The sequence below is a fragment of the Morus notabilis genome, unplaced genomic scaffold, assembly GCF_000414095.1.
Source record: "Morus notabilis unplaced genomic scaffold, ASM41409v2 Scaffold73, whole genome shotgun sequence".
Classification (NCBI taxonomy): domain Eukaryota; kingdom Viridiplantae; phylum Streptophyta; class Magnoliopsida; order Rosales; family Moraceae; genus Morus; species Morus notabilis.
In genome coordinates this window covers 1-14200 of record NW_010358777.1, presented here as the reverse complement: position 1 = coordinate 14200, position 14200 = coordinate 1, and the positions used below count along the sequence as shown (strand labels likewise).

Genomic DNA, 14200 nt, shown 5'->3' with positions numbered 1-14200 from the left:
TTTTTATATAAAATTATATCTCAATTTAAATTATAAATTTAAATTGATAAAATAAAGGGACTATAAATTTTATTGCTTTTTTTGGGTTTTCGTCTAGAGCTCCCCATCTTAAGAAGATGGGATTAAGAAATGTGTTTACTCTTTTATTTTACATGTTTAAACTTACAATTTTAATTTTATTATGATATTTTTTTATAAAAATTTTAAATTTTAAATAATAAAATTAAAAATTATTGATAAAAACATATAAATTAAATGAGTTTAAACATGATTCAAGTCGTATTGTTATAATATTTTTTCTTATAATAATTTAACTTTACTTTTTTTGTTATAGTGTTTTTCTCTCACATATAGTGTTTTTCTCTTACTTTTTTGTCACAGTATTGTCTCGTTCATTTTGTTAGTTTAAATTATAACTCAAATTTTTATTATAGTATTTTCTCTCATAAAAATTTAAATTTAATTTTTTCTTATAGTATTTTTTTCTCACGTGAATTCACTTTTTATCTTAAGTTATTAATTCGAACAAGTAAAATGTTCTTAATTTGAATAAGCAAAATAAACTTAAAATCACGTTAAAATTAAAAAAAAATCCATCAAATCTTTTTATGTAAAATTGAAAGATTTTGATATAAATTAACGGTTGATAATAAAGTACAATCATTCCGATCATCAAAAATTAATTTGCTTTTTGTTTTTTTACTGAGGTAACATTGACTATCCATCGTAAGATCGTTAATTTCAACTATACGATTCATATGATGTCTATTAAGTAAAATCATTCTACCGAGCGTTTTTCTATCAATCAAACACATGCAAATCTACTCAAATAGAATATTATTTTTGTTTTGGTCACCGTAGTTGCATATACAACTATAGCCTAATAAGTCCATACAAACTACTTTTCAGCCACAAAAAAAAAAGCCATTCAAACTACGACAGGGCTGAGTTTAAATCTCACCCCAAGTTCAATAAATAAAAAGACTAAAAGCTATTATGAAACCTTTACAGGGGAAAAAGGAAAAATGATTTATAAGTATAATCAATGCCAAGTAACACAACAAACAAAAGGTGAGTCTCACATACCCAACAAATTAACTATAGAAGTATTCTCAATAATACATGATTTCAAGTATTTTATGGGTTGTTCTTTTCTATTTTTGAGTTAGGGTGATTTAAGTGATGATTTTGAGTTGAGTTTGAGTTATAACTTGAGTTGAAGTTGTAACTTGAGTTTGTGTTTAGATGTGCACATTTGAGTTATGATTTAAATTGAGAATCTTTTTGAGTTTGTATTTGGGTGAGTCAAATTTTAAATTTGTATTTAGATAGTATTTTAATAAAAACTCAATGGTAATGAAAAATTTTAATAAAGTATATGGGTGAGGTTTTATTCGTCTTTTCGTTGTGAATGCATAGAAAAAAAATCATTTCAACCAGAATTAAAACGAAAAAGTTATGACATTTTTAAGAATATAAAAAATATTGTTCATTAATTTGAGTTTGAGTTTCTGAACTCGAGTTGAAGGGAAAACTTGAACTCGAGTTTAGCCCCAAAATCAAGTTTAAATTCGAGTTCAAACTCAAATTTTACAAAAGAACATGAACTTGAATAAAGTTATAACTCGAGTTCAAACTTTTTATGAGTTTTGTTCAAAAAGAACAACCCCTTAATTATTAGTATTAATAACCAAACTCGTAAGGTTGCTAGTTGGTTCGAATACAAATTAATAAATATCTTGATTAATCATATTTGAAAGACTGGTCTTTCAATGATTCACGAGTACATGAGTAATACTCTTGCCGCCAATGGTGACCTTAAACACACACACATCTTACCTTATCATATTCATGTGTACATGAGTAATACTCTTGCCGCCAATGGTGACCTTAAACACACACACACACACATATATACATATAGCTAAAAGCTACATTTCTTTAGCATTTTAACTGAGTTCAACCCGTCCCCATGTCGAGGAAGAAAAATAACCTATAATACAAGGACGTGAAAAATAGATGAAAATGGTGAAAAATACGTGAAAAGGGTTATTAAACCATAATTAGACGTAATCAAAATAATGAGTTGAAGCTTGAATTTGCAAATTACAACTACTTTCCATGACGATAATCCACCAATGAAAGCAAGCGAACGTGTAAAAGTTGAATACTCCGTTGATTTAATTGAACATTATCTAGTATTATTTATTTGCGTTTGCTAATTGTAGTTGGGTTGATCTAAATCATAAATACATCCAAATCCAACCCACAAACGTGAGGCCGACATGTTACTCAAAATTATTTTTATCTTAATCTTGTTGGTTGTGTTGGCCTTTTGTTGCTGAATGATTGCTTTAAGATTTGGCTTTTTGGGGAAAATACTCAAACGACACCCCTCTCTGATCAGCCAAAAAAAAAAAAACGACACCCTTCTCCCCACCGCCCAAAGGCCACGAGACCAAAAATAACCGTCCAAAATTTCAAATTGGCAAAATAAATCGATCAGCAAAAAAAAAAAAAAAAAAAAAAAAAAATTGGCACAATAAATCTCCACCCCAAAAAAGAAAAAAGAAAAAAAAGCACAGTAAAAAGTTAGGTGGCAAAGGCCAAGCAGTGGTGGACAAGGAAAAGTTTGGATGCTAAAATTTTGGGGGGTTTACGTGTTGGGGAATACCCGTATTAGTGTATGTTTTTAAATGTGAGATCATACTATACTATATATAGAATCATTATGTAATTGACTAGTAAGAGAATTGTGTAGTAATTATACCAAAAAAAATTTTAAAAAATTATAAAATTGACCTTTAAAATTTAACTATTATCTCTTTTATTTAAGTTGTTTAAGTTTATCTATACTAATAAAAGACATTTATTATTAAGGAGGTCAATAAAAAAAAATATTGATAATTATAAAAGTGTAGTTTCATAGTTTTCTCAAAAAAGAATCTCACACTGTTTAATTTTGAACTTTTAGATGCACTTCATCAAATTTTGTAAAATTCGCATACTTTTAGGCTTAATATTGTCGTAATCTTGAGATTTGAAATCATGCAGGACAAATACAAAATAGAATATGATAGAATTTTCTGTAAATGTAAAATCGATAAAAAAAAAAGGTAGTTCTAAAATATTCACTACTAATACTTTTTTTTTTGGTTCATAACAATAATCTCATTACGCATAATACACTCATTTGATATCCCTCTATATTAACAATGCGGATAATAACGTTTTATTTTTAAGAGAATGTATGTATTAGTAAAGATTATGTAAATTTATTTAAATTTATTACTAACATATTGCGATTATTATCCTTAAATATTATCCTTTCGTATATAACTTCTTATATACAATATTTATGATTACATGAAAAATCACAAAATTTTAAATGATATTAATAAAGTATTCAATAATACATGCACATAAGATAATGAAAATATTATTTTATTAATTAAATAATATATATATTTTTACATCTCATGTTTTAAGAACACTATTCCTAACAAGAAACACATCCAATTTGCTTGCTAGTCATAATATTTCAAAAAGGTTCTGGAACAACTTGTTAGATTCTTCAACTGAAACCTAGTAAATCAGAAGCAAGCAATGTATTAGAATAGACATTTACAAACTAATTTTAGCTACTTATTATAATCATCATTGAAAAGAGCATATACCAAACACATATTAAATAAATTAAAATAATAATAACAATAAAAAGAAAGAAGTTAGCTTTTGTTTTGTGTGTGGGTCAGGCAAACAAAGGCAAATCCATACAAGGTGGATCCAAAAGGAAAAACATAAACTTGGAAGAATACTTCCATATTATGTGGTTGCTTTTTGATGACTTTATTTCATGGTGTCTTCTAAAGGCAAGTGTATGGGGTTCTAAAAGTTCCTATTTCCATGCCTCAAAAAGTGGACCACACATCACAAAGCCAGATGCCTCTGCTCTCTTAACTTTGTGGGCAATGTTTTAATATGAATGGAACCTCAAAATAAAGTTTGCAATCTACAACCTTGCTTTCCATATTCTACATAGCTCATAACAATCTGTCCATAAATCCAAAGCTCATCATAGTAAATAACAGAACAAGACTATTCTATTCTTAGGATTTCTTAATCAAGGTCAGGGAAAAGCTTGGGAATGTGATAGTTGCCCCAGCATCCAAACATAACAAGGCCTCGTTCATTTCGTTGATTCGAGTTTAGAATTCGAGTTTTGCTACAGTAAAAAGCTCTCACAAACAGTCACATTTAACTTTTTTACTACAGTAAAAAGCTCTCACATAAAGTCACATCTCAACTCGAATCAGCGAACTAAACGGGCCCCAAGTGTATGATTTTTTTTTTTCCTGATAAATGGTTAATGTAATATTCTCACTAAACTGTATGCCGTACTGTACAGCCAACCCCTTACAAGGTACTCATTGTCTGTGAAATGAATTTTTATAGTAAAAAGGGGTCAAATTAGATAATTATAATTTAGTAGTGCTATTGGACATCGAAGCGTTACACCATAATAATATAGTAATGTGTATAAATGTAACCTCAAAATTAAGTTTCTTATTTAACAAAAATTTCCATATTCTACATAACATAGCTACTGTCAATTGTCCAAGGATCCAAAGTCCAAAGCTCAACACATTAAAAAAAAAAAAAAAACCAGAATAATACCATCCTGGATTTATTAATCCATGGGCAAAGAAAAGTGTGGAAATGTGATAATTGTCCCAGCACCCATACATGTTAGCCATATGATATTCTTAGTGAACTGCATGGCCCTACCATACAGCCAATTATACGTATTAGTAGACTATGACCTCTGAACTGAAATTTATATTTTACAGAAACGTAGAAATAGCAGCAAAAATACTTGAGCAAAGCTATACAAGTGAATGGATAGAAGCCCACAAATTCTTGGTCCATGAAAGTTCATTTAAGACCAATAATATCAGGCCTAAATTCTGGCTTGATTACACTGTAGCCTTGGCCCAATCTATCAATCCGTGGGCCTTAATCACAACGGATGAGCGGAGTTCTGAAACTACCACGATACCCCCAAGATTTTCAGATAATATCTAAAACACCACTGGACTCCGAAATTACCATATCACCCTCGACCGCGACGACAGCCCTGAATCCCACACACAGTCCAAAAACCCTAACTCAGTCCCAGTTCGGTGAAGCTCCATCAATGGTGTACCAAATGGCCTTCCTCGGTCGGACCCGAGCTCTAATCAGAGCGCTGAATCAGAACTCCGGCTTCAGAACCATCACCACCTTCCCGCCTCTTTCGCAGGAGCCTCAGCTCGCCGAGCCAGGGAACAATCCCGCCTCTTCTCTCCCTCCAAACCCTGCCTCGGGAAGCCCCCTCTACAATGAGAATTGGCGCAGCCCGATCGCCAATTCTTCCACGAATCAGTCCGTGATTCCTCTCGATTTTCTCCGCCAATCGCCGGCCTCTCGCGCCATGGACGCCAAGAGCCTCATGGACGTCTTCGCCGACTGTACGGCGTCGCAGAACTGGTCGGAAGTGAAGCGGTTGTTCGAGGCTTGGGTCCAGTCGCTGGACAAGAACGGGAAGCCGAACAAGCCCGATGTGAGCCTGTTCAATTATTACCTGAGGGCCAATTTGATGATTGGAGCCACCGCCGGAGATTTGCTGGATGTGGTGGCTCAAATGGAAGACTACGCGATCAAGCCTAATACGGCGTCGTTCAATCTGGTGCTCAAGGCAATGTGCCAGGCTAGAGAGACCGAGGCCGCCGTGAAACTGCTCGACCGGTTTGCTTGTTTCTCTCTCTCTCTTTCCTTCACATTTGAATGTTCTCTGTAGATGTAATTTTGTTTGAAATGAGACATTTTGTAGTTCTTTAAAAATAGCATTTTGTTTTGAAGCTATTTCTTTGCAGAAATGAGACAACTTGAATACAGTTTAGTGGTCGTTGAACAATCTGTATATTGATAGTGAAATATTCTTTAAAAGATTATAGCATAACGTCTGCATAATTGTCTGTGAAGTGAAAGAAAAAAAAAAGCTATACTTTGATTATTGAGTGACTGGGTATAGAGAATTAGGATCATGCCAGAGACAAGACAAGTATTCCTTTCAGTATTTTGTAGGCTTTTGTTCTTTTCGGAAATTAATGTCTTATTTTATAAAAAAGGAGAATGACAATGAAAATCTGGAAAGAAAGTTAAAGAATCCATTAGCAAATCGGTGTTAATTTATCTTTTTATTGGATTTGATCCCAGTGTTTATTGAAATCAAAGATTTTGCCACTCAGTGTCGAGTCAACTGTCTGTACCGTGCCTAACTATATGAGGATGTATGCCATTTGTGTTCGCCTTTCAAGTTAGTCTTGTAGCTTTTTTTTTTGTTTTCTTTTGGTACTCATTTATTTAGTTATACTTGTACAACGATGATTTCACAGATTATTTATATTTTAACTTGTCAGGATGCTGCTAACAGGGAAAGAATCGCTGCCTGATGATGAGTCGTATAACTTGGTTCTTGGCTTGCTTTTTCAGTCTGACAAGATTGATGAGGCCTTCAAATATATAGATTTGACATTAAAATCTGGTTATACATTGTCACTGAGGGTGTTTAGTGATTGTGTAAGAGTATGTGTAAATAAGGGCAGGTTGGATGCTTTAGTATCGATTATTGATAGATGTAAGGTATGTGATTGATGCTTTGACAATTGGAGTTAGAGGTGCCAAGTTTTGTGTCATCTCTACTTATGTGATTTGGTTTCTTTTCTCTTATCAGGCAATGGATCAGAACAAAGCTCTTTGTCCTACCTGGGGATTGTGCAACTTTATCGCAGGTGTTGCCTTGCAAGAGGATAACAGCAAGTTAGCATATCACGCCCTGGAGTTTATGGCCAAATGGATTGCTAGAGGTGAGCAAACAAGGCCTCCTGTCTGGCTATCTGTAGAAGAAGGATTACTTGTGTCAGCAATTGGAACTGCTGCTAGAACTTATGATTCTGATCTCTTGGATGCATCATGGGTGATCCTACGACGTTCATTGCGTCAAAAGAAGGCCCCTAATCCTGAAGCTTACCTCGCAAAGATTCATGCCCTTGCATTGTTGGGGAATCTACGAAGAGCTTTTAGTACCTTACAGGAATTTGAGTCTGTTTATGGAAATTCCCAAACTGAAGCAGAAGAGGAACTATTTTCTCCATTCACCTCCTTATATCCATTGGTTGTGGCATGCTCCAAGAAGGGTTTTGAGACTTTAGATTCGGTATGTCTTTGTAACAGTTAAACTCAATACATATCTTTATGCATTTAACTTAAATTGACACAAAGGTGAATTCTGACGTGTCTCCCTTTTCAGGTGTATTTTCAACTTGAGAATTTGAGTCGTGCAGATCCTCCTTACAAGTCTGTTGCTGCTTTAAACTGTATCATATTAGGGTGTGCAAATAATTGGGACCTTGATCGTGCCTACCAAACCTTTGAGGCAATTGGTTCTAGTTTCGGGTTGAATCCTGACATTCATTCTTACAATGCTCTGGTGAAAGCTTTTGGAAATCTCAAGAAGGTGGATTATTTAGAGCTGCATTCTCTCTCTCTCTCTCACTGACTTATTTGTTGAGAAATGCATCCATTTTGCAAGGCATTTTTTTTTTCCCCCAATGCATATAGGATTTGTACCCACCTTTTTATTTTTTGCTAGTTAGGTTGAATGTGAATTAAAAAAAAAAAAGAAAAAATTTTCTAAGCGGCTTCATCTAATCTTATAACTGACTTTTGATTTGGAGCTGACTTGTGATCGGGAACAAAATTGCAGTTCTTTAGCGTCCTTATTTTGCATACATGTAGTGATGCAAAGTGGCCCGAGCATCGTGCAACGACACATCTGCGTCATATTTACACAACGTAGGCCAAAATTAAACTAATTACTTTTTGTGCTTATCGCAGACATTTGAAGCTTCAAAAGTGTTTGATCACATGCTAAGTTTAGGCATCAAACCCAACGCAACATCATATTCATTACTTGTAGATACTCATCTTATCAACCGAGATCAAAAAGCTGCGCTTTCCATGCTTGATGACATGGTAACTTCTATGTTTTGGGACTGATTAGCACGACTTTTCTTCAATTTTTCTGTCTTTTTGGATATGCTAATGTACTACATAACAACTTCCATGAAGGTAAATGCTGGTTTTGAGCCATCAAAAGAAACACTGAAGAAGGTCAGAAGGCGATGTATTCGAGAGATGGATTATGAAAGCAATGACCGCGTGCAATCCTTCGCTGTGAAGTACAAAATTCGAATGGGTACTGAGAATCGCAGGGATATGCTGTTTAATCTCCGGTACAGCACCGAATATGCCTCGTAGGTAAGTATCAGCACATATTGGGAGCCTTAAAACTGAAATGGAAACTGAGAGATGATATCCATGTTTTTAAATTTGTGATGTTTGTTGCTACTCTCATTCTGAGGATTTTAGCAGCGGACACTGAAGTTCATAACAACATTTTTTACGCCGTGCCTCTTCATTCTTTGCGTCAACCCTTTGATGGTTATGAATCATTGATTCATGAATGCGTGATTTGTTATTGCAGGTTTTGATTATTGTTGGTGTGGAATATCTGAACGCCCCTGATTTGGTTCACCAAGATAGCGATTTTCTAGCTTTACCTTCCGATAATTTTCAACCATGTTTGTATATTACCCAATTATACTAAATTTTGAAGCTTGGTAAGATGAATGCCCGGATCATAGTCTTTGTTTTTTGTCATTTTATTTTGTTTTACCTTTGTATCAGTTTTGTGCTTTTTGAAGAAAATCTGAATGGCACTAATTTGTAGACTAGACAGAGAGCATAATTACGAGACGATATCAATAATAAAGATACCCCAACAGGCGTTTGAGCGGGTAATTTTTGTTGTTGTCGTCGTTATTATTGTTTATCATTGATATCACTCTTTTGGAAACAGAAACTGAAAGGTACGAGTATAAATGGTTTTTTCTAGATTTAAGATATAGATTTCACGACTAACGAAAAAAAAAAGGGATATGCATCTTACTTCCATGTCATCATGTGTGCTGAGTTAAACAATATCATCATTTAGATCACCATCATAAATGTTGTTTATGGATTAAAAAAAAAGAATTTTCTATGAATTTACCGTTAAATACAAGATTTTGCTTTTAGCCAAAAGTTATATATTATTGATGTCAACTTATTATTTTAGGTTAATTTTAGAAATGGTATATGAGGTTTACAGTTAATTTTATTTTAATCTTTAATTTTTCAAACGTCGCACAGATAGTCTCTGAGGTTTTATTTTGTTTCAGTTTCAGTCATTCCATCGATTAGGCGTTAAAATTTACTAGAATCTGTTAAATTAGAGTCTAAAATTAGAAGCTAAAATTTTGGGTCTCTGTGAAAATTAATTTTTGATTTTTTGTATTGTTTTAGTCTCTAAACTTTATATGTTTTCAATTTTAATCCATAATTTCTATAGATTTTACCAAATATTTAAATACCAAACTAACATAAGGACCGAAATTGAAATAAAATAAAACTTCAGGATTAACTATGCAACATTTGAAAAGTTCGGAACTAAAATGAGATTGAAATTGAAGTTAAACCTCATGGACCATTTGTGAGATTAACCTTATTATTTTCCTTGATTCACAATAAGAGGATTGGATGAAGAAGCCGCATTATGGAAAGATAAGATTAGTATAATGCATGAAAATATAGTTTTCCTCTTAATTTTTTACTACAAAAAGAAATAAATGGTACAGCATTGGAGGCATAACCAAGAATCAAAACGCCAAAAAGTGTATTGAATTCGCTTCCACCAAGCCTTTATGGAATGAAACAATTTATTACTCAACTTTTATTTCTATGGACTAATGCATCACAAAGCTTTATATCTCATGCCACCACCAAATCCTAAGCTGCAAAGACTCTTAATATACTATATGAAATCCGTTTGCATAAATACTCCTGCACTCTTCAAACCCAAAAAGCGATTCCTATGATGATGCAGCGGCAGCGGCGGCCTTCTGTAAATAGTAGAGTTACGTAAGTTTTTGATGAACTAGAGAGATGCGAAAGTGAGTCCCAAAAATGGTTACCTAAAAGGAATTGAGTAAAAGTTTAATACTGTTTTACCCTTTTCTGCTCTTCCATGTTTGCCTTAATAAGGGAATAGATGGCAACACCGGCAATTGCTATCGCAGTACCAATACCGGTTTGTGAAGAAATTTTGTTGCCTGTCAAAGTTACGGAATCATTAGGATGTCAAATACTTTGATTTTCTTGCCAAAAGAAATATGATTTGAATGCATAAGCAACAGGCCGGGATAAGACATGAGGAGGAGTCACTGATAAAAGGATGTAGAAATGAGTAGTTACCGAAGATAACAATGGAGAAACCAATTACAAAAACTCGCTTCAACACGTTTCCAACTGCATGTGTAAGCGGCGCAACCCGTTCCAGAGTGTTGGTAGCAAGCTGCAATTGTTATGATGAAAGATGGTGAGCACAGAGTAAGCTTCAATCTAGTACTTAACGCTAGCATAGTTTCAGTTTTTAGTGATTGCTAAACCGCATCAATTTTTAGCCATGAGTGTTTATGGATGGAGATAAAAATTAATGGATGTTAGATACCAAACCTGACTAATTAGTCTCTATGGCCTACCTGATTGTACAAGTGATAGAACATTCCAATCCAGAATAAGTCAGACAAGAATTTGGTAAGGCCAACTTTGGCAATAGCATCTCTGAAACCATGTTGCATCAGTTGGGGTCCCTCAATCTGAAATCAACTCAAAGCGTTCAAAGTTACAAGGTCAGAATTTTTTTTTCTATGAAATATGGGAATAATTAGTTGACCTCCAAAAGAATAAACTTACAATTACAGCTGGCGGGATGCAAACAAAGAGTGCAATAATTGAAGTATAAGCATACACGTTGGTACTGTCCATTCCAGTCTGATGAAGCAAAAATGAGTGAATAAATAACCGAAAAATTAAACGGAGAGGTAAAGAGGACAAAGAAAAGAAAACTTTTGAACTATGGATCTCACTTTCTTGTAGAACTTACCATTGCTTTCTTGGAATAGATACTTCTGTAGGTAAATGCAATGTTCGAAATCATCGCGCTGATGAAACCGGTCCAGTTAAAAGAAAGTTCGGTCAGTGATGCCATTGATACACCTAAAACAGAATTTACACACCACTCAGAGGATGAATTACACAAGACTTCCTATTCTACTAATTTGTCAGGCTTATGTATGCGTATGCATACCAATGTGTTTGAGTGTGAATTAGTATAGTTGGCATGAGAGTAAGATCAACGCGTTGAAGAAATTAAGAAAAATATAAGGGAAATAATGAAGGGTTATAGAAAGGTTACCAATTACTACAGGAGCCAATGAAAGCCAAAGAGACAGCGGGATTTGATGGCCCAAAACAAATTGAGAAGCAGCAGCATTGAAGAATGGCTCCAGCGCTGGTAAAAAAACACATAGGAAATGATAAACATGAAATACCATCATTAAAAGATAAATTCTGAGACGAAGAAACAATCCTAAACTTGATTCTGTCCCAAGAAACTAAGGGATAGAATAACTGAAAATAAGCGCAATGTATTCCCCATAAGAGATTAGAAAAAACAAGTGAAACTGCAAGATTCACTGATTAAGCCAAAAATATGGAAAATGTGAACTTGCTTTACCTTTAATAGTGTGTGTGAAAGATACAGCAACGGCTGCAAATGACACATTGGACATGACATGTCCAAGGGCATGACAAAATGCGACCGGAGTCAACAGCAACAAGAGCTCCTTGTTAATTGGCTGTATAACACCCAAATAATGAAGCCACTATTGTAAGAAACCATATTTTGTCTTCAGGAAAGAAGGTAACGAATTCAAAAACTTAAACTTACCGCGCGCTTAGGTAAACCGACGGCCCAAGAAACAAGACAGTAGGCTACTCCAACAAGGAGATGAATAAGCGAAACAAAACTACAGAATAAGGAGATTAAGCCTATTAGTTCTGAGGGAAGTGAATATAAAAAGCTAAAAACAAGAGATAAGATCAAGGTTTGAATGAAAAACAAGAATAAGTTATTTGTCTGAGAAGGCATACTATGGATATGGGAAGTAATTATAGACCTTCTTGTTGAGGATGTTGAAGATGACATTTAAAAAGTACCTGCATTGATGAAAGAACAAGATCATTAAATAAATTTATAAATACCAAAACGATTAATTGGTGAAGTAAACAAGTAGAGTGATCTTCATGTGAAAATAATGGAAAATAAAACTGCTTCGTACCACATAAAGAAAAAGAAACCAGTGATCAACCAAGGAAATCTCTCTGCAAAGCTCTTTTCAGTCTTCGCATACCTGCAGTTGAAGATAATAATGTTAGCGCAACTCTACGATATGTCGTTTTTCATCAACTACAGATTACCTTTTTTAAAAATAATAATAACGATGATAAGTTTTAATAGAGGCCAGAAGACACTAACGTAGAGTGTCGTTGTTATAGTGGCAGAACCTTAAACGTGGAAACGACAAGTCGTTTTCATTAACTGAACGACATTCTCTTGACGCAAAACCATACCGCTTAAGACGGAACGACAACAAAATGTTATCATTCTAGTTTCTAGATCCATGAAAACGAAATGTCGTTTCTAACAACAAACATCATCAAAGCTTCTTTGAGCACAAACTTCAAAGTCAAGAGAAAACAGAAAACTTCTTTCAGCACACGTCAAAAAACGTTTCTTTCCAACTCCAACCACCTTCCTTTCTCCACAAACAAACAAAAACTAAAAAACGGATCACGAGAATCAAAAGAAAAAAAAAAGGAAAACAAGAAGAAGAGGAGGAAAGTAAAGTCCAACCCGTCGGAAATCTCAATCTCACGACCGTCGGCGTCCGCCGCTGCGGCCTTGGCGACCGGAAATTCAGCATCGGAACCTCGTCTCCTCAGGCGCTGATTCCAAAGCGAGAAACCCAAGGCCTTGTTCGGAACCTCGACGTTCTCAGAAGAAGAAGCTCTAACGACATTCCTCGTCAACGGCGAAAACGCCAAGCCTGAGTCTCTAAAAGCAAGCGATCGAGACTTGATCGCCACCAGAGCCGGCGAAATCCTCGTCGCCGGCGACAGGTAAAGAGAAGAGAATCGAGACTCACTGATCTGACACTGAACTGGACTGGTCACCGAATTCGAAGCCATGGTTTGGTTGATCACAGAAAATCGGTTTTGCTTAAAAGAAGAATTATGGGAACTTAACGTTGGAATCAAAGAGGTGAGTTTGTTTATATATATATATATATATATTTATATATATGTGTATATGTATGTATGTATGTATTATATGAAGCGGAGAAAACAAAGAAGCCAATTTTTTTTTTTTTGGTGGAAGTTATGGAAAAAAAGTGGAGTGAAACTGGAGAGGATTTCGAAGGAGAATATACGACTGTGTTTTGTTGTGGAGTTTTGGTAGGAGAAGGAGAATGGGTTGGTTTGAACTTAAAAATAAAATAAATATAAATAAATAAATAAAAAGGAAAAGGAAATAAAAAGTGGACTTTTGAGTGAAAGGATAGCCTCAGAATTCGAGGAGGAGTGTGACAATACAGAGAGGTGATGAACTAATAATAATGGCAGAGAGAGAGAGAGAGAGAGTGTTACCAATAAACAGAAGACGACAGGGCTCTTAAGAGTAGTGATGGACCGGGGGTGTTATTATGTGTCGTTTATGCCACTTGGCTTTTTTTTTTTTTTTTGCCCTTTAAAACACCACTTCTTTTTTTATTATTATTTTAATGTAATATAGCAGTTCTCTCATACCAATTAAGGGAATCAACTCAAAAGTTTGTCCTCAAATAATCGAGATATTATTCAGTTAGGCGTTATAAATAATTCTTTCACGAAAGGAAAAGCATTGAGAACAGAATTGTAGAACATCATTTTCTAACCAAGGAATTAACAAAGATGCTTTGCCAAAAATTAAATTAAATTAAATTAAATAAAACAAAATGTAGCGCTTTTGTTGATCATGGATCAATCTAGGCCACAAACTTGTGAATAAACTTATGATGAGATAGCCACTTATCCTTCTTTTTTTTTCAATTAGTAGACGTCATAAGTAATTTTAAAGATTTAATAAAAACCACTTTCCTTTCAAAAAAAAAAAAAA

General features: G+C 34.3%; 2 protein-coding genes across 2 annotated transcripts; one reads left to right on the top strand and one right to left on the bottom strand.

Annotated features, from left to right (window-relative positions):
• The first annotated feature begins 5143 nt into the window (after positions 1-5143).
• Positions 5144-8904, top strand: LOC21409072 (pentatricopeptide repeat-containing protein At1g26460, mitochondrial). The gene is made up of 7 exons (XM_010093265.2): positions 5144-5787; positions 6462-6684; positions 6776-7258; positions 7352-7558; positions 7939-8076; positions 8173-8361; positions 8588-8904. The coding sequence occupies exons 1-6, from the start codon at positions 5198-5200 to the stop codon at positions 8359-8361; spliced, it is 1830 nt and encodes a 609-aa protein (XP_010091567.2). The 5' UTR covers positions 5144-5197; the 3' UTR covers positions 8588-8904.
• Positions 8905-9732: 828 nt separating this feature from the next.
• On the bottom strand, positions 9733-13657 carry LOC21409071 (triose phosphate/phosphate translocator, chloroplastic). The gene is made up of 12 exons (XM_010093264.2): positions 12899-13657; positions 12324-12395; positions 12136-12201; positions 11933-12011; positions 11720-11840; positions 11399-11494; positions 11087-11199; positions 10897-10974; positions 10683-10799; positions 10396-10495; positions 10153-10253; positions 9733-10043 (listed from the first exon to the last, which is right to left on the bottom strand). Exons 1-12 carry the CDS (start codon positions 13231-13233, stop codon positions 10014-10016), a joined length of 1308 nt encoding a protein of 435 aa, XP_010091566.1. The 5' UTR covers positions 13234-13657; the 3' UTR covers positions 9733-10013.
• Between the last annotated feature and the right edge of the window lie 543 nt (positions 13658-14200).

Excerpts from the sequence above, each read along its gene's own strand:
- LOC21409071 (XM_010093264.2), bottom strand. The coding sequence starts at position 13,233 with ATGGCTTCGAATTCGGTGACCAGTCCAGTTCAGTGTCAGATCAGTGAG. Across the intron at positions 12,202-12,323 it reads GGTTTCTTTTTCTTTATGTG|GTACTTTTTAAATGTCATCT; the intron begins GTACGAAGCAGT and ends TCATCAATGCAG. Across the intron at positions 10,496-10,682 it reads TCTATCACTTGTACAATCAG|CTTGCTACCAACACTCTGGA; the intron begins GTAGGCCATAGA and ends TAACAATTGCAG.
- LOC21409072 (XM_010093265.2), top strand. The coding sequence starts at position 5,198 with ATGGTGTACCAAATGGCCTTCCTCGGTCGGACCCGAGCTCTAATCAGA. Across the intron at positions 5,788-6,461 it reads GCCGTGAAACTGCTCGACCG|GATGCTGCTAACAGGGAAAG; the intron begins GTTTGCTTGTTT and ends TTAACTTGTCAG. Across the intron at positions 7,559-7,938 it reads CTTTTGGAAATCTCAAGAAG|ACATTTGAAGCTTCAAAAGT; the intron begins GTGGATTATTTA and ends TGCTTATCGCAG.